Consider the following 22,864-nt stretch of genomic DNA (forward strand, 5'->3'; position numbering starts at 1 on the left):
AGGTCCCTTTCAAGCTGAATTACCCTATGATCCTTACATATACCTAGCCTGCAGGGCTAGGAACCTGGAGATGTGGTTCACTTCCTGCTGACTCAGTCACTTAGCAGACCTTGAAAACTGCATAGACCAATGCTTACCAAACTTTCCCTCTAAGGGTTACAACTAGGGTGACACTGGTATTGCTCTGGTGTTGAACAACTACTTTTCAAAGGGAGGTCAGCGGTAGTATGAGTACCCTTTGCCACTAGGAAGCAGCCCCATTCGACTGAAGCGTTACTAAAAAAAAGAGATGGGGAAAAAAAATCCCAAACCAAACAAATCAGAGATTATGACTAAATAACCAACCTTCTCTGTGTCACAGATTCCTAGCTGGGGGATATGACCCTCAGACAAAGGAGTTAATATGTTGCCTAATGTGATAAGAAGTATATTGTCTTGTGGGAAGGGATATTATGGCAGCGCTGGGAGCAGGCTGCTTATGATCTGCTCTCCCCAAGAAGCACTGAGCTCTGTCAGGTCTGCAGAGCATCTATGCTTTTGGGTATGTGAAAAACCAGCAGAAATTGATGTCATGGGCAGGCAAGTTTGAAGAAATCTGGAAAACGGGGAAGCCAGAGTTGCAGCTGTTATGAATTCATCACGATTTTGGCCCCAGTTCTAAAATACTCACAAAGGCATAAGAATCTCCACATGCTTTTGAGGGAAGGAAGATCTGTAGATATACGAGTGACACATTCACACATGCTGTATTGTTTAAGGAGCATACCGAGCTTTTCGTTTCAATCCCCACTCTCTCACTTGTGTCAGTTAACATTTGTGAGAACCTTATTGTGAGACACAACCCCATGCTGCTACCTTAAGGTAACTACAATTGACATCTTCTGGAGAAATCACGTGTCATTATCGGGAGCGATCACAAGATCATCATCAGTGGGCCACTCTCAGAGCTGTCACAAGGCAGTTCCTGCAGTAAGGACTCACTGCAGTGGTGCAGCCGCACACAAAAACGCAGCTCAGATCCGCTGGGATCTGAATGGGCTGCTCCTGCCTCCGTGTCTCCTCTGCTTTCCTTGTGCCTGCAGCAGCTCTGCAGGGTCAGCTAGCACAGGAACGTGATCCAGCTGAACTCTGGTAATTTTTTGGAGGGGCACAACTAGCTTTCCACCGGATCAGATCCCAGGCTTGCCTTGCCAGATGGCAACATAAGCATTATTGCTGTGTAAATAACAAACAGGAAAGCAGAGCCGTGATCATAGAGGAAGGCAGGACTGTCCCTTTTGGTGGCAATACGGACATAGGCTGGCTGCCATTACCCATGGAACAACATCCTGAGAGGTTTATAACCGCATTGCTCCCCTCGCAGGGGCCAGGCTGTTCTTATTAACTGAGATGCAGGCTTCATTAATGCTGGGGAACGTTCACCCTCAGCGGACGATACAAACCGGGTGGTGCCATCCCCTGAGGCTGATATCAAGTACCGCTTTGGTCGAAGGAACAGGCAAATCCCCAAATGTGTTCCTTTACTGCTATAGAAAAGCGATGAAACCCTCCAACAAAGACAGTGTGGAGTCCCCTCCTGCGTGTCCACGCAAGACAACTGTGCATTTTCCCTATCCTAGCTGAAGTGGAAGTAGATGATGCCTGTACGCCGAGGGTGTGTGTCCATCCCCTGAACCCTCAACACAAAATGAAACGCCGAGGCCCCCGCACATCGTCCTCCCTCCCCAGGGCCTGCGCCATTGCGGCTCCTGCTCGTTCCGGCCAGAAAAGGGAGCGGCCCTGCCTGCGTCCAGCTGGGACACTGAAGCCACAGCTCAGCCAAAACGCACCCGCCGCCACCCCCGGCGATGCGAGGGGATTTGCCTTTGTGTCAAGCTGGCGGGGAAAACCCCACCCTTTCCCCCTGCCCGGGCAAGGCCGGGGGCGCTGCCCCCACCGCCCCGCCCGAGGGCCCCGGCGGGGGCGGGGTAGCGGGAAGCCGCGCCGTCCCCTCCCCGCGCTCCGCCGCCGCCGCCGCCGCCATGGCAACCACCCGTCGCCGCCGCGTGCGCGCGCGCGCACCCGCTCCCCCGCCCGTCGCCCCCCCCTTCCCCCCATGGCGCTCCCCCCCACCCACTCGCCCCTCCGCCCCCCTCCTCCATCGTCCCCAGTCTGACAGAGCAGAAGGGCTGCGCACCCCCCCTCCCCCCCGGCCGCCCCGCGCCGCTCCCATCCGCGGACACGCACCCCGGCTCTCCCAGGTAACGGCAGGGCTCGGCTACCGGGTGGCCCCTCACGGCGCTCGCACTCGGCCCCACGGCCGCCGTCCCGCCGCGCTGAGGGAGGCGGCGGAGGGGAGAAGGCGGAGGGCGGCGGGGGCGGAGGGGGGTAGCGGAGGGAGAAGCGGGTGGTGGCGGCCCCCCGCGGAGCGTGCTGGGAAATGTAGTCCGCGCCCCCCTACCGGGCGCTGGGCGCTGAGGGGCGAGGCGGCGGGTGGGAACTACAAACCCCAGCGCGCTCAGCTTGGCGGGGGGGAGATGGGTGCTGAGGGTTTGCCCCTGCATGGGGGTGCAGGTCGCACCGAAGGGTGGGACGGTGGGTGGGGGATGAGGATGGGGATGAGGATGGAGGAGGGGCAGGATGCGATGGGAGGGGTATGCGGCAGGGGTCTACGGGAGAAACCCGAGTGGGGGGATGTGGTCAGGAGGTGCGTTTAGGGGGGAGGATGGGGGGGACACAAATGGAGGACTCTACCGGGGGCTGAGGAAAGAAGGAATGGCAGGGAAAATGGGGACAGAGGTGGATGGATGGATGGATGCATGGATGGAAGGGGAGAGACCTGATGGAGGAGGGGCGGCGGGGCAGGGGCGAGGAGCGGGCTGTGCTGAATGCAGAGCGGATGGGAGGCTGGGAACGGGACACGTAGCAGGCACCGGCCAAAAAGAGCCAGGGGCCCTGGGAATCCTCTCCAACCGGTTCATTTCATGGTCTGCAGCTTCATGTGTCCTACCACACTTAGGCTCCCTTGACCTTGTTGCACTAGGTGATCTTTACGTGTTACTTTGAAAAAGAATTTTGCTTCATTTCTATCGTGCCCACATTTCTGTGGTGATGTCAGGTTTGCATTTGTTTCTTTTCCCCCTCCGTTTCCTCTGATGACAGTCCTAGTGCTGTCCTTTATCTTGTATTCTCCAACAGGCATGGGGGGGGGTGGATAAAATTACAGTTCCTGTTCCATATAATATTTTAAATATACATATTGATGATCAGAGGGAGTTCTTTTTTTTCTTCCCAAAAATCTTAAAAGCATCAGTGCATTAGTACTCCCTTGTATATCAGTAGTGATTGTCTATTCCTAATACAGTTACAAATGTCACAGAGATGGGTTTCTTTCCAATGGATGTTTGGTTTTCATTGCAGTTGAAGATTTTGGGGCTGTTTCTTTTTTTTCCGTTCCTCCTACCTCCATGTCAGATACATCCTAGGAAGGGTTAGGCTTCTCGCAGCTCCTGGTACTCACCAGACTGCAGAAGTGAACATCACTGCTGCAGCGTGCTTGCAGGACGCTTTGCTCTCAGAGATGGGCTTTTGAGCAGGTAATGGAGAGGAATGGATCCTGCCCTGAGCTAATCACAATCTCAAGATAGTTAGAAAAGTAAATGGAAGACAAGGAAACAACAATAGGTCTTTATCTGGCTTGCTGTGTACATAATTGCAAAAAAAAAAAAAAAAAGAAAAAGAAAAAGCAAGCTAGTTCTTCTGAGGATGAGCTGAGAAATCTGAAGATTTGATGCTTGTAGCACTAACAGCAATATGCATATAAACATATATTTTAAAGAATATATACTATTCTTCAGAACTGTTATTTGCTTAAAAGCAAAGCTTAAAAAAGCAAAATTCTAGTTAAAAAATACACATTCATAGTCCTAAAGAGCCAATTCTTTGAAATTCAGAGGGGAATTCAAAAGATGGAAAAGTATCCAGGCCTAAATTCTGACCTTATGAGTCAGGGTTAAAACACATGTGTGAGTCCATTAAACCTCCAATTATTCATGGAAAGTTTATCTGAGTTGCAGATTGGCTGCACTGGGAATGTAGCAGCACCAGAACTGAACCTTTGTGGAGCTGACAATGGTCTGGCAGGGCTGGTGAGCTGTGGGAACGTGGATATGCTGTATCCAGGGCCAGGTGCAGAAGCAGTTTAACTGCCTTCCTTGGCGCAGAGCCCGACCTAATAAACACTTTGAACCCAAGCTGGCCCGGCACAGGCCAATCTTGGGAGCCTTTCATGGCACATTCACTCTGCCAGAAGTGCTTACACAAGTGATGTGCAGAGAAGAAAGTGCCTCCAGAAAGGGCCAGAGGGATTTTTCATTTGGGCCAAGTTCCACTTTGTTGAGTTCTGGATAAGCCCTGCAGAATCCTTCAGATACCTGAGGTCTGTGTCCTGTCAGAGGAGGGAATGGTCACCTCTGGGCTGGTGCCACCTGAACACTGGCTTGGGTTTAGTGTGGTACTAATGCCAGAAGCCCTGGACGCCATGCTGGACAGAAGAGAGATCTGTGGAGCCAGACTGGGTCCAGCAGCGCGAAGATGGAGAAGAAGCTAGCAAGCCTCCCGCTTCCTGAACTGCATGTGTATGGAGCTACACTCCCTGGAGTGCCCCATAGTGTTTGTGTTAGCTGTTTTAATTTCTTATCCAGCCCAGCTGGTGAACACCCTGTTACTCTAAATGATGGAGATGTAATTGTATGGACATGCCTGAAGCTACATGAGGTGCTCTGGAGAAGAATACATTTCCATAGTCAGTCTTAGGAATAGCATAGCAATTTCTGATCTTCCTCTTTCAGTTCTTTAGAAAATTGTAGTTTAAAGGCTTTACAAATGGCCATTTCATTCTCCAGGGTGTTCCTGTTCAGTGCAATAGCATGTTATCTCTTATTAAAACACTGGCCAACTGCTTTCTTGTGTATTTGTGTTCTGCTGGTTTCTTGTGTGTTTGTGTTCACTGTTAAATTTTGGTGAATGCCTTGACTTCATTTGAAGATTTATTTTTTTCACTTGCATTTAAAATAACATTCAACTCTCTGCTTCAAGTTAGCTCTCAGAAGATTCCATGCAAAAACAGTCTTGAGGCCTGTGTGCATGCTTCTTTTCCTTCCCACTTCCACACACATTTCCCCATTAACTCCATGTCTGCTATTTCAAAACAGAGTTTTCCCTGCCAAGAAGCCAAAACCCAGTTAACAGAAAGCAGTTCACTGAATTAAAAGATCCCTCGGAGCTGGGTTTCCTGGACCACGGTGCGTGCGTGCACTCTGTCTGGTGCGTGTGCCGCTCTGAAGCGACATGTTGAATGGGGAGCGAACACTCCAATGACATTACCGGCTGCAACCCCCAGTGCCGCTGCTGCCGCCACCGTAGCGGCTCTTGTTGCTGCTGATGCATGCAACAAAAGGGGTGGGGGGGAAATAGAGCACGGGCTTAGCACACTTCTTGTCTTTGATTCAAGAAGCCATTTAAATGCAGTTTAAATCCAGATCTGCTGGAACCGAGCCATATCCTTATTTATATATGTATTTTTAACAGGAGTTGTGATCCTGTGAGGTAATGATCGTTAGCTTCCACACCAGTCCATGGGACTGCAGCTGCAAGTTTAAACAAAGCCAACTTAGCAGGGAAAGACAGATTTGGCTGTGGAACTTGGCAAGCCTTTTGTTTGTTTGTATTTAATCTGACAATGATCAGTCAAAATGCTGTTTTTGTCATGCGAACGTAATGCCTGATAATTGTCTGCAGCATCAGTGATTGCTTCTGAACAGGGACAGTTAATTATCAGAAATGAAGACCGGTTGTTCTGCGCCCAAGTCCAAAATAAAAGGGATAATCTTTCTGATGAAGCAGACAAGACTTATTGATTTTTTTTTTTAAATAATTGCATCTCTGAATAACTTATTCTTAAAAATCAAGTAAAATGTATGAAGCACATGAAGAAGAAACACTACCTTTATTTCAGTCAGAAATGGGCTTCTGTTGGCTTCTCCATGTCATGCAGGGGAAAAAAAAAAGCTTTTTTCTTCCTCTGAGAACATTCCAGTTACTGTTGCAATTTGTGTTTTTCCAGGTAAGGTCCTGTTGCTATATTGTTATATGTGTCTATTTTAACAAGTTCTAACTTTGAAGCTAGAATAGGATCGTTATGCTATTTAAAGTGAAAACATAATCGAGGGAGAGGAAGCTGTTCAAAACTGGTCAAAGCTGGCTTACCAAAACAATATGGCCTTGAACTAAGAAGGGCAAGTTTAAATTAATTGTAAGGAAAAGCTCCAAAGCAGTAAGAACTTGAGAAAGGAACAACTTCAGTTCATTGCTTAGATTCTGGTAATAGAAATGAGTGCATATGTCAATGGATAAATTGAAAAATCAAAACCTCTTAACACTGGAATTCTCCTCCTTGCTTTGCTTTGCATGGCAATCGACCTGTTCTGGGGTTGTGCAGCGGCAGAGGACCATCCTGGCTCTATTTTGCAGAAGTGGAAAGTACATAGTCGTACCTTGGCACTGGATTTCAGAAGATGGTGCCTGACAGCGTGGCTCTCTGTCTTGTGATGTTTGTTGGGTCTCTTACACTGCATTTCGGGATGCTCGACATCATGCTGCACGGCTGATTTACAGAAAATGAGAAACAGAATTAGTAACGAGTCTTCATCTGTGTGTGTCCAGGCCTTTCCAGATGTTCAGCTGCCCAGTCAGCAATACTGCACAGCTGCTATGACGTGAGACCATATGTCCAGCAATCTCAGGGAGCTGTGGAAAATTTTTGGTTGGGCTGGGTAAAATTTTGGTCAGGGAAAGACACATGTCCAGAAAAAAACCCCAGGTATATTATAGCCCTGTCAGTGAGGAATTAACAACTGATTTGGAGAGAAGTCTGATTAGTGGGCAGTAAATAAAGCTTGATGTGACTATTGAAGCAATGAGAGTAAAGCAAAAATGAGTAACTGCTCGTTTAATGAGTGTCATCCATCCTGTGCAAGAGGCAAGTGCCTGTGGAGAAAATGGGACGCAGTTGTGTAACTGATTTTGTCCAAACACACAGGCATAAAAGGGACATGTAAAGATAGCAGAGATTTGGCGCTTGCAGAGTTGAATGTTCAATATTAAGCAATAGGAAAAGCACCCCTGCTACAGACCCCATCTATAGGGGAGGGAACTTACTGCCTCTGGTAGCGCTGGGTTAAGTGGGAGACGAGCTGAAGAAGGACAGTTGTCCTGCATTCCCTCTGGTATTGTGCACAAGTTTGGAGTTGTGTGCTAAACAAGCTGTCCCCCTTTGCCCACTGCTCACACGGTGACCGTATCTGCCCGTGGATATGTTTGTGTGTGCATAATGCTTTAAGGTTAAAGCAGAGACTGTCATTTGGATCTTGCTCAATTGTGCATTGCTTTAGTTCTGGGAGAAAAATTCTTTTCTGACCCCAGATAGGGATCAGCTCAGCTTATGCTCCAAAGAATAGAGATTAATATCCCCTGTGACCTTTTAGCCTAGCTGCTGCAGGGTTTTTAACAAGTGGGCTTAGGACCCCATGTGTGGCAGCTACATCGACATGAATGTCTGTAATGTCTCTTCTTGTCAATGATCTGTGAACGAAGGAATCTCCAAGGATATCTTGACGTGCCGTGGAGCTGTTATGGTCTAGTGCAGCACGCAACGATAGGATGAAAAGCTGGTGTCACAAGTAATGTGTAAGTTGTTCTAAATGTCCCTGACAACAGTTGTCCTTTTACTTAAAAGATGTGGCTGTCAACGGTAGGAAAAACAAATATTTAAACAAGACCCCAAATAACAACAGCACTATTTATGTCTTCTGTATTTCTGGTTCCTTGGATGTTTGCAATGTTGTATGAACTCTATAATATAATGTAGAACTAAAAAATAAGTATGTAACATGAAGAAACCCCCACCTAGTTCTAGACATCTCTTGCTTCCCACTCCTGGCACTGAAGAGTGGGTTTGTCCAGGAAACAATCCAGGAAGAAATTCCTTCTTAAAAATAATTTTTCCTTAATTTTGGATGTATTCATTTTGACTTGCTTTGGCTGTTCAGAACTAACAATACCATTGCTGATGTGCGTAAAAGGTTTGTCATTTGTTTAAACAATTTTTAGCCATTAGTTTAAAATAGCCAGTCTTGGCTATTGCAATAGGACCTGGGTGTCAGGGGGAGCACTGATTTAGGATGGAGGTCTACAGTTGCTGTTTCAGACACGTCTCAGATATATGGGTGATGTTACATTCACCTTCTGAAGCTATGTCACCTGCTTTGGCGCCTAGAGTAAGTGATAAGTAAAAATTGAAGTTACTGAATCCAAGAGAAAGATCCAGAGCCTTTGTCAGCCTAGCTCTGGAGGCATCGACCGCTCAGTAGGTACATATGTGTACATCCACCAGCTTCCCTGTATGCTCCAGATTTCAGTGTCCGTTGATGTTTAGAAGCTCTGCAGTGTGACACACCAGGCACCAAGCTCTCGCTTAAGCTTTAGTGTCACCACTGAGGATTGAGAGGAGCTGGATGTGAGTGTCAGCCCTCTTAAGGCAAAAGGGAGTTGAACACGTGCCTGCAGGGAACTAGCTGTAATAAACAGATACAAGAGATTGCTAAATTAAGTACGTGTTCTGTTTAATGGATTTTTTAGGAATTGGATGCAGCAGTTCCTTAGAAATGTTTTATTTACTCTCTTTTTTGCTACATGTGGGGAAAACCTCCAGAGGTTTGAGGACCATTTTCCTTCCAGGGACAAGCTGGCTATGCAGCAGATCCTAACCTGGATGTGTTTGAAGAGAGGGCAATGGATTCTGTCTCAGGTGGTGTTTTGTTCATTTATAAGTTGACTCATCAGATGGGTTGTAACCTATATTCCATTCCTATCTTTTTATCCCTTTCCAGTGCAATGCAAGTGACATCACGTTTTCCTATCAGTTATCATCATCTGTATTTTAAAATTCAATGGTCTTAATCGCCACAGAGCTAGAGCTCACCAACAATGTTAAAACAAAATTAGAGTTGTTGCCCCTTTGACCTTAGTTCTGCTCCTGCCTAGAATTTTCTAAGAGGCTGTGGGAATGATCCGCAAGCTGAAATGTGTGGCACAGCACAAGGACAAGGAAGCCCCAACGCATCTCTGTGCTCGGTGGAGTGCCAGCCGTGGGGCAGCAGCATGTTCTTGCCATCGAAGTGTTCAGCCACATGGAAATGGTGTGGCCTGTAGGTTTACAGGAGGGCAGCAGATTTCCACAGCTTAGCCGCAGGGAGCAGGAGTGAGACCTGGTGTGCATCTGCAGGCAGCAGTAAGGACCATCAGTTTGGCACTGCCGAGAGGCAGAGCGGGTGTTTGCTATAGGCAGCATTCAGTGAGGGCAGAATGAAGGTCACGTGGACATGTTTAGCTTATTGTCAGAGGTCTGAATTTTGCTAAGCACAAGGGAATACAAAGGCATAAGATACATCCACCTTAATGCCGTCTTGATCTTGTCTTGTCTGTTCTATAAAAAAGATGAACATCTTTATAACCTGCTAGGATGTAAAAGGTTGTTGCTCCCTGTTCTGGCTTCTCTCTGCCAACACCTGCTCCCCTGTCTTCAGCTGTGCAGCCTGAACTGTGTGCTACACCAGAACCTGTGTCCCTGCTTTTTCCCCGTTTGGCTGTATTCCCTTGTCTTTTTCTGTTTCTTCTCCACCACCTTGGTCTTGCCAAACCCTCCAGAGAGCTTCCTGAGCTGGCCTCCTACCCCTTGGTCAATGCAGCTCTCTGCATTTTTTAGCTATGAACTATAATTTTTAATTTTTGATCTCCAGAGGTTTCTGGCTGGGTGAATGTCAGGGACCCTACTCATCCTGAGTCAAAGGACAAGGGAAAGGGACTGATGCTCTTTTTGTGTGGTGAGGACCTAGACTTTGGGTCATGTGGGATTCAGATAAAGCGGCAGGCACTGCTTCGATCTTGAACCTTAAATAAAAATCTAGGTGTACAACATAGCTTACTTTTGAATGTGTGGTTTAATATTGCTTTCTTGAATGGTTACTGGGAAAAATTTGGTTTGCCTTAAAGTCCTGCTGCAATTTACTACCTGTATAAAAAAGTAAAATCTGTAAATTGTAAATTCTTTTGGGGACTGGGGGAATGTTGTACTTTGGGAATCACTGTTTTAAGAAATCTTAAATTTGGATTGTTAACTCTACCATAAATCCCAAAGTGACATGTTAAATTTAATGAAAAAATCCAAGTCAGCACGTGGATGTTGGAGTACTTTGAGAGAATATTTAAACAGAATGAGGCTCTCAACTTTGTCTATAGTAGAGCTGTCATTCAACCGTATCGTAATCTCATTAGGGTGAGGGCTCTTGAAAGTGCTAAGTGCAGACTTCCGTGATGCTGGCTGGCACATTTAGGCACGTATGTAATACAACAGTATAAAAAGCAATTTAATGCCTCATGTGATTTGTGATTCACGGGTTGATGGCTGCTAATATATTGTGGTGATCTACAAATTAAAGTTTGGCTTGTTAGGCTCAGTGTGGGCAGGGCATTTAATTTTCCTGCGTTAATTTCACAGGATTGGAGCCAAAGGCAGCAAAGAAGTGGCATTTTTTATCACTATGAGAGAGTTATGATTCATGATCTCAAACCTTAGCCTAGTAAAGAGATGCTCCAGAGCTAAATGGTTGAAAAAGTGGGGGAGATGGGAGGTGGAAAGACGCAATTCAGCTATGAGAGAAAAAACAAAACTGGAGTGTCACAGTCTGAATTATTCTACAGCATTATTCTACAGAATTTGTTTTTCTGATGAATATGTTCTCTTTTAGATTTCTGAGTGAAGATGAATTTAGCAGAGATTTGTGATAATGCCAAAAAAGGAAGAGAATATGCCCTCCTTGGGAATTACGACTCTTCTATGGTGTATTACCAGGGTGTCATCCAACAAATCCAGAGACATTGCCAGTCGATCAGAGATCCAGCAATTAAGGGCAAATGGCAACAGGTAGAGTGAAAGAAGGTTACCTTTATTCTATTACTTGATATTTGAAAAATACACTATACTATACTTCCCAAACCTTTTAAGATACAGAGGATGTATATTGCAGCTAAATCCACATTTCTTTCACATTAATTTGTTGATATTTATAGGGAAATAATTGTTGTGGCATATTTAAAATGAATTATTTTCTTCTAATTGAATCAATACTTTGTTGTTTTCACTTAGGATGTCTGGTTAATCACTTGTCTGTTTGTGTGTGATTGCATACTTTGGAAAAACTGGTTTGCTGAGGACTTCCTTTTGCTGTTTTATCTTTTGACCAGTCCAGTAAACTGAGTGTAAGTGGATGAGTTAGCATCACTAGAATGATTGTCTGAGTAGCACTATAATGCTACAATGTGCAAATTTGGATCAGGTTTCTAAAACTCCAACTAATACTCTTAGCCTGGTTCTTGCACACGTGCATCACTGTGCTAAGCAGAGAACTGCTGAAGTCAAGGAAATAACGTAAGAACCCTCATTGAGCACTCTGAGTATTTAAGTCTTCCTTACATTTGGTGGTTCCATTTTTCATTGTATAAAATGTGTTCCACGGGAAAAAAAAAACAAACCCGGAAGATAAACATATAAAGGTGTACTCTAGAATAAAGAATTAATGTTGCATAAATATTATTTTTTTAAAGAAGAACGTAGCTCCTATAAAGGATACAGTTTTGCAGTAAGTAGCTGAAGAAAGTATTTCAATAAGAGCTTTTTTCTAAATATCATGTATTTAAATGATGTCACATAAAAACAGAAGCAAATTTTTCTTTTTTATTGCAGCAGGTGCTTTGGTTATGGTTTTGCGCTTGAAACATCTGACACTAACACAGAGTATTTTGTGTACTGATAGCTACAATGCTGTCAGGAGTAATTTTTTAATGACAGTACTCTTCATAGGTGTTTATCATAGAACTGTAAAAGTCTGTCTGCTTATTAAGAACTTGTCTGAAAAGCATGTGTGCGTACAAGCAACAGTGATAGTGCCTAGCTTTCCTGGTGGGGTAATAAGCTGAATGTCGTACAGGAGATAGTCACATTCAAATATTTGTATTCAAGCTCTTCCCCACCCCAAGGCATGCTGATACAAGGTGTTCATGCCCCATGCATGTCTTTAGTTCCTGCCAAACTTGTAGCTGACGTGAAGGTAGAGCATGAGGCTTTCCTTGTTCTGCAGCTGCATCACTGCATTACCTTCACTTCTAGTGTTTAGTTTTCCCTGTGAGGATACTGATTCTTCCATTAAACTTTCAACAGCTCTTATCTTGTGAAGGTTACTTCAAGTCTCATGGTGTTATGTGTTCTTTGAACTGCTTCAGAGAAGCTTGTGCATCATGGAATGCATGCTGTACATTGGAGACAAGCCTCAAGTGAAAAAAGGACCATTAACACAGTTCCAAGGATTATTCCCTGGGGAAGGCAGCTGGCGCCTTAGCAGAGGATCTGAAGTTGGCACCTTCTCAGAAATTATCCCTTTTAGATAAAAACAGAACGGCCCTTGAAAGTGTCCCATAACTGCTTTAGAGAACTGTCCCCAGAAAGATCAACAGCAGGTGGAGTAGTGTCTGTCATGCTGTCTGCTCATGTTAATTTTGAAACTTCCCAACACAGTGGTGGCTGATGAACTTTGTCAGAATATTGCTTTGCCGTTACTGGTGCCAGGCTTGGCTCAGAGACAAACACCAAAAAGTAAGAAGCATGAAAGCATGATTTAAAAAAAAAAAAAAAGGAAGTGCTTCATCCCCAGGCTGTTTGCCTTCTCATTCATTTATGGGACTACTCACAGCCCTGGGAACAAAATGATATAGCCCTGAGAGCAAATGATGCAGCCCTGGAGCCACCAGCTTTTCCACACCTGTACCTGAATGGTTTCTGAATGGTTTGGTGAGACCTACAGAAGTAGACCCGCTTTCTTACTCGCTCTTGATAAATAATTGTTGTGCTTTCTCACTCCTTGAGACAGACTAAGAGGGAGTCTGATGATCTGGATGTTAGCACTGCTTTCCAGCTCCAACAACAGCTACATCCAAACTGTCACATTGAGTAGCTGTCTGACAGACAGCCTGTTCTGAAAAAAATTAAACCAAAAGTTGAATCACAAGAAACACTCACGCACAATATTCAAATAATACTTAGATATTATTTTTAGATCGTTCTCATGAAAGAGTTATGCCATGCACATTACCTAAGTTTAGCAAAATTCAGGTCTAACCCACTTGGTACCAGTAATGTGCAGAAGCAAAAACTTTCCATACTGGTATGCTTCTTGCAAGTGGCACGAGAAGCAAAGCAACCATTAGGTCATGGTTAAGGGGATGAATGCAATTGATTTTTTACCAGAAATTCTGTCTGCTTTGGCATATGGAACTAGGCTGTTCTTTAGGTTCTTCAGTTTCTCCATCCACTGAGGAATCTGAGGAGGATAATGCCACTGGTACCTTCTGGAGGTGGAGTTTAGCAATCTCTAGCAGACACTGGGTAGACAGGGCTTTTACTGTTGGGACCAGTCCACAGTGTGAATGTCCATGTAGGTAAGTGCTTGAAGGAGAAGATTGTTACTTAAACCTGTTCTTCTCTGACATGTACTGTCTGCATGCACATTCACAGTCTTGAACCTCCTGAAATCTTCCTGGGACACCGACGCTGAGGGGATCTGGCAGTATGAAGTATGTCCTTTCTGTACATTTGTGTGCAGCGCATAAACAGTGTGTTTGTCCAACTGGTACTTCTGAGGCAGTGAACTCGGTTTCATGTCTTTGTGTACATGTTCCCTCATAAAATAGGAATGTTCATATGAGTAACATCTCAAAGAATAGTTACAGCTGTGGCTCTGCAGCTGACCAACTCATACTTGTTATAAGAACCACTGTTCTCCCCATCTAGTCACTTCTCTACAGTGGGTGCGCCATCCTGAATAGGTGCCTCATGCTAGGTGGATCTGTTTTGTTGCGCTGTGTACTACATGGGATCTTTCCAGCAGTTTATTGAGCAATGTAGAGCAGAGGTGAACCAGAAGTACCTGGGATTTTGGATTGGACTCCCAAACACACTTGATCTACCTCTCTTGGCTTAGGTGTCATTGTTTTCAAATTTCTACAGGTTGGTCTGGACAGAATGATATTCAGTGCAAGTATTTGATTCTTGTATTTCATGTCACACAATCAGACAGCTTCAGCTTTGCAACTGGGCACCCTGATTTCAAGGGTTCCTTGTGCTTGGTGCTGATAGTTAGGAGGAGGAGGAATGTGAACATGTATGATCTGCTCCCCTGGGAACAACTGACTGGCTCAGTTCCACTTATAGCATTATAGAATCATTACAATTGGAAAAGACTTTTAAGATCATCAAGTCCAACCATCAACCTAATACCACCATGCCTACTAAACATTCTTGAGAAATGTCCAGCCTTCCTTGACCCCTTTGCCCTTCAGGATTGTGTCCAAAGGGACTCTCTCAACCAGTGTCCTGAAGAGGCCAAAGTCTGCCCTCTGGAAGTCCATGCTAGTGGTTTTGCTGACCCCCCTCCTTACTTTACCAAGAATCAAGAACTCTATGCTATGGTCGCTATGCCCAAGACGGCCTCCAACCACCACATCTATCACCAGTCCTTCTCTGTAAACAGCAGGTCAAGTGAAGCGGCTCCCCTGGTAGGCTTACTCACCAGCTGTGTCAGGAAGTTCTCTTCCACATACTTCACGAACCTCCTAGACTGTTTCCTCTCTGCTCTGTTGTATTTTCAGCAGATGTCAAGTAAGTTCCCCCATGAGAACAAGGGCTAGTGATTATGAGACTTCTGCCAGCCACTTGTAGAACACTTCATCCACCTCTTCATCCTGGTTGGGTGGTCTGTAACAGACTCCCAGCCGGATATTTTGTTGGCTTTCCCACTCATCCTTACCCGTAAGCACTCGACCTTATAATCACAGTTGTTGAGCTCTGTACAATAGAAACACTCCCTAACACATACAGACTCACCCCACCGCCTCTCCTTCCTTGCCTATCCCTTCTGAAGAACTTATAGCCATCCACTGCAGCACTCCAGTCATGAGAGTCATGCCACCACGTTTCTGTGATAGTGACTAAGTCATAGCTATCCTGCTGCACAGTGGCTTCCAGCTCCTCCTGTTTGTTGCCCATGCTGTGTGCATTGGTGTAGATGCACTTGAGCTGGGCTACTGATTTCACCCCCAACCTTGGCATATCACCCCTAGGTTCATCTCTAGTGAGTCTGTTATGTCCCCTTTCCCCTTCAAACCTCATTTAAAGCCCTCTCGATGAGCCCCGCCAACTCATGAGCTACAATCCTTTTCCCCCTTTGAGGTAGCTGAACTCCATCTGTTACCAGCAGGCCTGGTGCTGTGTAAACTTCCCCATGATACAAAAAAAGCAAAATTCCACTGACAGCACCAGCCCCTGAGCCACATGTTAACCAGGTGAGTTTTCCTCACTTGATCCAGTACTGCTTCTGGGACTTCAAATTCAGCACTGACTAGGGGAGAAGGATTCTGCTAATAGTCTGACACAAGCTGCAGAACTTCAAAAGGGCAAAAGATGCATCCTGGAGGGTCCACCAAAGCAGTGGTGCGACAATATAAGAATTCCTCCCACCCTTTGGAAAATTCATTGTCATTGATCGTCTGATAACTAGCTTAGCTTGGGGATATCAAGAGTGATGTCCTTTTGAGACTCTTATTTGTTTTGCATCCAGGGAGTTCCCAGCTTGCTCTTGGGTGGCTCCATTCTTATCCTCACTCTTAGGCTTCCGAGCTCATTTGAAAAAGAACAAGTTACTTCTTTGTTGCGCTTTGAGGTTTGGCTGACATGTAGGCATATTCATTCATGTAAGTGCAGGCTGGGACTAGAAAGATTCAAAATCAGAAGCAATTCATCTCTTTTTCTACTTAACAAGAATAAAAGGTAGGTTTCCTCTCATGACCGCTACTGTGAACTTTACTTGTGTTGACATTCCCCCTGTTTATTCTGAGAGAGTTTCTTGGCTGTTGCAGTCGTTTTACTAGACAGCTGGCTCGTAGGAAAGAGCTGCTCCAGTGACAGTTCAGCAGCTGCAGAATGACAGCAGAGCGTGCCCCCGGGAGATAGCACTGCCTTATGACAAGGCCAGCGGCTGTCGAGCAAAACCTGCTGCATGTTCTAACTGTGTGCTCTGTGTTGCACAATATCTGAGAGCACAGGAGCCTCAGCCGGAGCTCAGGCAGGAGTTCAACAATTCTCAGAGCGCTCGGAGCAGCCAGCAAGGCACCCTTACTGACCATGATCTCTGGAGCAGGTGATTAGGTACATTGTATTCTTGCTTAAAGAATAAAGGATGATTTTTTACTTCTTTTTTTTAAATTTTAAACACATCTCAGTCAATCCGTGCTTATGTTGGTTTTGCTTCATGCCTGTTTTATTAACATTTCATGGGTTGCGTCCTGAGTAATTAAGGAATATTCTGCAAGTAACTCATGAAGAACTGTGCTCACAGGAGCTGTACGTTGACTCCATGGGGTCAGACTGAGTTACAGCGCATCCATTTTGGGTATAGTCTATGGAATTGTTATTTTCACTTTTTTAAAATGGAGCTTGCATAACACTAGTTGTAGGCAGTAATTTCAGGTTTGGAAAAACACTTTTATAGAAACTTGGTTGGTTTTGTTCCAGCATGATATAATTAAAAGAAAAAAAAACAACCCCACACATTATTTGTATTTACTAAGATACAAATACCCATGCTTATTGCTATGGGAAGCTGTGTAGAAATACAAGCTCTAGCACAGCGAATAAAAACTGATGGTGCCAAAGGTACAACAGTTGCCAGATTGTGAGATACAGAGGAACTCCCTGAAATGTTTTTTGGAACTATGACTAAGAAAGAATGAACTCAACTCTTGGTCATTTTGTTTTATACCCATATGTTAGGATGTGTTTTCTGCTCGGTTACTGTAAATCCTTAGGGCCAGAATGACAAAACAAAGCTGTGGGGCCACCCCCTGAGCTGAAAGGCTTTTTATTGGGCTTTCCAACATCACCCAATGCCCACGATGCTGCTTCTGTGGAGGAGGTGATGTGATTGGAGGGGCAACTGGTGTACGAGAACGTGGCTCTGGGGAGCGGGCAGTTTCATGTGGTAGCTGTACCCAGTTAACATCCTGCTGTGTCCAGAGAGGCCAAGCTCTTCCCCACCTAGTCTTCCCTCCAGCTGCACCAGCTTCTCTCCCTCCTCTGCACCCTGTCATTCTTTGTCCTGGGATTTACCTGATCACAGAGTAGCGAGCCAGTGCAGCTTGCTAATTCAAGTAAAATTGTCCTTTATTTTCTTTTTATGCTCCTAGGCTAATTTTTACCCTCTAGGTTAATTTTTTTTCACCATTTTACCAAGGTGAGTGTCGTAGTTCAGCCCCGATCAGGACCAGACTACGCAGTCTCTCTCTCACTCCCCCCACCCTCCGAGAGAACAGGGAGAGAAAATATAAGAAAAACGGCTCGAGGTTTGAGATAAGGACAGGGAGAAATCCTTAAAGTTACCGTCACGGGCAAAACAGACTCGACTTGGGGAAAACTATTCATTTATTACTACAAATAGCAGGATAATGAGACAGAGAACAAGATAACCTCCATCCACCCCTCCCTCTTCCCAAGCTTAACATTATCTCTACTACCTTCCCCCCCCGAGCGGCACAGGGGGCAAGAGGGAATGGGGGTTGCAGTCAGTTCATCATACGTTGTTTTACGCCGCTGCTTCATGGTCGGGGGAAGAACTCCTCGCATTCCTCCCCTGCTCCAGCGTGGGGTCCCTCCCACGGGCCACAGTCCTTCGTGGAACTGCTCCGGCGTGGGTCATCTCTTCCATGGGTGCAGTCCCTCTAGAACAGCTGTCCCAGCGGGCCCTCCACGGGCCACAGCTGCCTTCAGGCATCCACCTCCCCCGGTACGGGGTCCTTCACGGGCTCCAAGTGGATCTCTGCTCCTCCGTGGACCTCCATGGGCTGCAGGGGGTCAACCTGCTCCACCATGGTCGTCACCACAGGCTGCAGGGGAATCTTGGCCAGGAGCCGCATTACTCCTCCCCCTCCTTCTGAACTGACCTTGGCGTCTGCAGCCGTTCCTCACAACAGGCTGGTAGATGTCTCTCAGGATCTTTTTTTACATCTTATTCACTTCTCATCTCCTTTCCACTTCTTGTAGCCAGGCTGGACCGAGTCGGGCCCAGTCGGCTACTGGCGAGAGGCCAGAGGGTGAGGCCTGCAAGGCCCATGAGGCCTGCGCCTCCCCCTCTGTGCCTCTGCCCCCGCTCAGCTTCTTCACATCTTCTCTTCTCTCTTTTTTTTTTCTGTTTTCCCTTTCTTAAATACATTATCGCAGAGGCGTTATCACGGGACATTGTGCTACCAATCGGCTCGGCCTTGGCCAGCCGCGGGTCTGCCCTAGGCCCGGCCGAGTCCACTGAACAAAGGGGAGCAACTTCTAGCAGTTTCCTACAGAAGCTACCACCTTAGGCCCCCCCTCACTAACAAAACCACGACAGTGAGTTACGGTATTGAGATGCCAGAATTGAATCCAGAAGAGCAATGGCAGAATGTGGTTGGGAAGAAAAAATGAGGAGAAGCGAGATCTTCCCATTTGGCAGCGGTGAGCTGCTAACTTGGCCCACACTATCTCCTGAAAACGCGTAAACATGAATAACCTAAAAGCTTTTTTCAGGCTTTCTACAACCTGCAAGGGAGACCCCTGAGGGTTCTGGCACCCGAGGGAAGGGTGTGATGGGAGGAAAAGAGACTGGGTGAGTCTAGACCAGTGATTTTCCTATTTGCAGCCTTCCGAGGTTGCTTCAGAGTAGCACTGATCACTCAAAAACCTCCGTAATTACGGCACAGCCCTTCTTGGCTCACATCTGGGTTGTTTCTCAACTGCAAGAAACTCCTCCTGCACCTGTTTCATCTGACTTGGTTTCTTTAAGGCCTCTGGGAATTTATCAGCTGGTTTTGCTTTGTGGTCCCGTTGTTTAAGTACATTGAGAGTTTTTTCTTGGTTGGTTTGCCCGGTACTGACTGGGCGGTAAGGGTGTGTATGTCAGAGTTTGCTCTGCTCAGGTCTGGCTAAGAGATGTCCAGCAGTTGTTAGACTGTTTTCAGCTTCAAATGCATCAAGGGCTCACTTTCTCTCGATTTTCACATACCATCCTCCTTGCTCAACCAGAGAGGCGAATGACAGCACTCCAGCCCTCCAGTGCTAGCAAGTTGGTTTCCACCAACTTTTCCGCATGTGCTGGAAGGCTGATAGGTAGGCTGAATCCTGTCTGTATTCTGGAGCACTGGAGTGGGAAGCAGCTGTCTCTCGTGGAGCAGTGCCCCTGGGATTTACGCTGTATCCTTCCTTTGTACGTCACAGCAGCTGTTTGGCTGGATTTATTTTTGGACAGGGGGGATGCATGTTAGACAGTATGAAGGAACCGAGTTAGTAATCAATCACATTTGTAACTCAGCTGGAAGTTCTTGCACTGACGGATGTGTCTGCTGATTGATGAGAAAGCAAAGAGAGCAAAGCAGGGCAGGAACGATCCTGCCTGAGCTGGATGTCTTGTGTCTTTGGAAAGACAGAGCTACCCCATCTGGAACGTGCAAGAAGGCTGCTTTGCCCCATGAAATGATCAAGTTCTTCCCATACCTAAGGCTCCTTTTGTACAGATGCACGTAGAGCTTCTGGGGAAGTAACTGCAGTGTTACAAGAACTGTGTAGGGCCTTGGGGATTTACCCTTCACTTTGTCTCTGTCCTTGCTTGTATCTTGCTGACGACAGTCACATATGTTCTTCTTCTTAAACAGTGTTTTAAACAAGAGAAGAATTTCTTTGTGCTGCTGAAATCTCCTAATTTGTCCTTGTGGGAAAATTCCTGGAAAATATTACAGAACAGAACGATACATTGCTGTGGGATGTACCTTGTAGTATTTCAGGAGAACTGCAGCCTCCAGAAAGAGGTGATGTGTGTTTGTAACTGAGTGCTGTTGATTTAATCATCCATTCTTTTATACACCTTACCCACCAAACAGTTATGTCAGATAGCGCTTTCTGTCTTGAAGTTGCCCCACCATAAATGGGAGGCTGCTGCTGCTGTTTTGAATACGTAGAGTGGGGCGAGTGACAAAAGACGCCATTCAGAGAGGGGAAATGAGAGCGTGAGGGAGAAATGGGATGAGCAGGTGAAAATGAGGCTGGAAGAGGCATGCTTCTAAAGGTCTGCTGACAAGACACAGCACCTGCATGTGCCCAGCGTGATTCCTTCCCAAGCACACAGGGAGACAGGAAGAACCACAATCCATCCCACTACGGTCAGTATGGTGCCAGTGCCACCAACAGGTGCCCAGAAGCCGGGGAAGGATGGCAGGTAAGTAGGAGAGCACCTGAAGTGCAGCTCAAAGGAATTCCAGCTGCTCCAGGCAGCAAGTTGGTTTCATCAGAGTCCCAGCTTAAGTGCCTCTATGCTAACACACGTAGCATGGGGAATAAACAATAAGAGTTAAAGATGTGTGCACGGCTGCAGGGCTATGACCTTATTGGCATCATGGACATGTGGTGGGATGGCGCCTGTGACTGGGGAGCTGGAATGGAGGAATACAGGCTCTTTAGGAAGGACAGGCAGGGGAGAGAAGGCAAGGGTGTCACCCTTTATGTCAACAACCAGCTGGAGTGCGTGGAGCTCCGCCTGGGGATGGAGGAGGAGCTGACAGAGAGCTTATGGTTCAGGATTAAAGGGAAGGCAGGGACAAGTGACACTGTAGTGGGGGTCTGCTACAGGCCACCTGACCAGGAAGATCGAGTGGACTAGGCTCTCCAGATAGGAGAGCAGATAGGAGCAGCCTCACAGTCACAACCCCTGGTCCTCATGGAGGACTTAAACAATCTTGAAATCTGTTGCAAGAGAACACAGCAGAACACAAGGAATCTAGGAGGTTCCTGGAATGCAATGCTGATAACTTCCTTCTGCAAGTGACAGAGGAGCCAATGAGGAAAGGTGCTATGCTGGATCTTGTTCTCACCAACTAGGAGAGGCTGGTGGGGAATGTGGAGCTCAAGGGCAGCTTTGGCTGCAGTGACCATGAGACAGTGGAGTTCAAGATCCTTAGGGCAATGAGGAAGATGCGCAGCAAGCTCTCTACCCTGGACTTCAGGAAAGCAGAATTTGGCCTCTTCAGCAACCTGCTCTGCAGAGTACTATGGGATAAAGCTTTGGAAGGAAAAGGGGCCCAGGAAAGTTGGTTAATATTCTCTGAAAGGAAACAGCAGACTTGGTTACCCAGAACACGGAGAAGGCTGAGGTACTCAACAACTCTTTTGCCTCAGTCTTCACCAGCGAGGCCTCTAGTCACATTGCCCAAGTTGCAGAAGAAAAAAGCAGGGACAGGGAGAATGAAGAACTACCCACTTTAGCAGAAGAGCAGGTTTGAGGCCATCTAAGGAACCTGAAGGTGCACAAGTCCATAGGACCTGATGAGATGCATCCACCGGTCCTGAGGGAACTGGCAGGTGAAGTTGTCAGGCTGCTGTCCATCATATTTGAGAAGCCGTGGCAGTCTAGTGAGGTCCCCACTGACTGGAAAAGGGTAAACATAACCCCCATTTTTAAAAAGGGAAACAAGGAAGACTCAGGGAGCTACAGACCAGTCAGTCTCACCTCTCTGCCTGGCAAAATCATGGAGCAGATTCTCCTGGAAACTATGCTAAGGCACATGGAAAATAAGGAGGTGATTGGTGACAGCCAACACAGCTTCACTAAGGGCAAATCATGCTTGACAAATTTGGTGGCCTTCTACAACCAGGTTACAGCACTGGTGGATAAGGGAAGAGCAACAGACACCATCTATCTGGACTTGTGCAAAGCATTTGACACCATCCCACATGAAATCCTTCTCTCTAAAATGAAGAGACATGGATTTGATGGATAGACCACTCAGTGGATAAGGAATTGACTGGATGGCCGCACTCAAACAATTGTGGTCAATGGCTTGATGTCCAGGTGCAGACTGGTGATGAGTGATGTTCCTCAGGGATCGGTATTGGGATTGGCACTGTTTAACATTTTTGTCGGTGACATGGACAGTGGGATAGAGTGCACCCTTAGCAAGTTCACCGACGACACCAAACTGTGTGGTGTATTGGCATGCTGGAGGGAAGGGATGCCATCCAGAGGGATCTTGACAGGCTGGAGAGGTGGGCCCATGCAAACCTCATCAAGTTCAAAAAGGCCAAGTGCAAGGTCCTGCACATGGGTCGGAGCAAGCCCAAGCACAAATACAGGCTGAGTGGAGGATGGATTGAGAGCAGCCCTGAGGAGAAGGAATTGGGGGATACTAGAGGATGAGATGCTCAGCATGAGCTGGCAATGTGTGCTTGCAGCCCAGAAAGCCAACCACATCCTGGGCTGCATCAAAAGAAGCGTGGCTAGCAGGTCAAGGGAGGCTGAGGTACTCCACTCTGGTGAAGACCCCACCTGCAGTACTGCATCCAGCTCTGGAGCCCCCAACATAAGAAGGACATGGACCTGTGGGAGAGAGCCCAGAGAAGGGCCACGAAGATGATCAGAGGGCTGGAGCACCTCTCCTATGAGCACAGGCTGAGAGAGTTGGGGCTGTTCAGCCTGGAGAAGAGAAGGCTCCAGGGAGACCTTATAGCGGCCTTCCAGTACCTAAAGGGGGCCTACAGGAAAGACAGGGAGAAACTCTTCAGCAGGGCCTGTTGTGATAGGACAAGGGGTACTGGTTTTAAACTAGAAGGAATTAGATTCAGACTAGATATAAGGAAAAAAAATTCACA

The 22,864-nt window shown here is 46.5% G+C and overlaps 1 protein-coding gene and 1 long non-coding RNA gene across 3 annotated transcripts in view; one reads left to right on the top strand and one right to left on the bottom strand.

The window, feature by feature from the left end:
- Positions 1-2,344, bottom strand: part of LOC147602369 (uncharacterized) — a 53,521-nt gene extending 51,177 nt beyond the window's left edge. For both annotated transcript variants that reach the window (XR_015261695.1, XR_015261696.1), the window contains exon 1: positions 2,227-2,344. This is a non-coding gene — a long non-coding RNA (uncharacterized LOC147602369). The remainder of the gene's footprint in view (positions 1-2,226) is intronic.
- The window catches only part of KATNAL1 (katanin catalytic subunit A1 like 1), a 45,332-nt gene continuing 24,639 nt past the window's right edge, over positions 2,172-22,864 (top strand). Inside the window, exons 1-2 of the mRNA XM_086772010.1 lie at positions 2,172-2,240; positions 10,845-11,020. Of these exons, the coding sequence (XP_086628136.1) occupies positions 10,859-11,020 (162 nt within the window). The 5' untranslated portion in view covers positions 2,172-2,240; positions 10,845-10,858. The remainder of the gene's footprint in view (positions 2,241-10,844; positions 11,021-22,864) is intronic.

Source organism: Chlamydotis macqueenii, chromosome 1 (genome assembly GCF_036417535.1).
Source record: "Chlamydotis macqueenii isolate bChlMac1 chromosome 1, bChlMac1.mat, whole genome shotgun sequence".
Taxonomy (NCBI): domain Eukaryota; kingdom Metazoa; phylum Chordata; class Aves; order Otidiformes; family Otididae; genus Chlamydotis; species Chlamydotis macqueenii.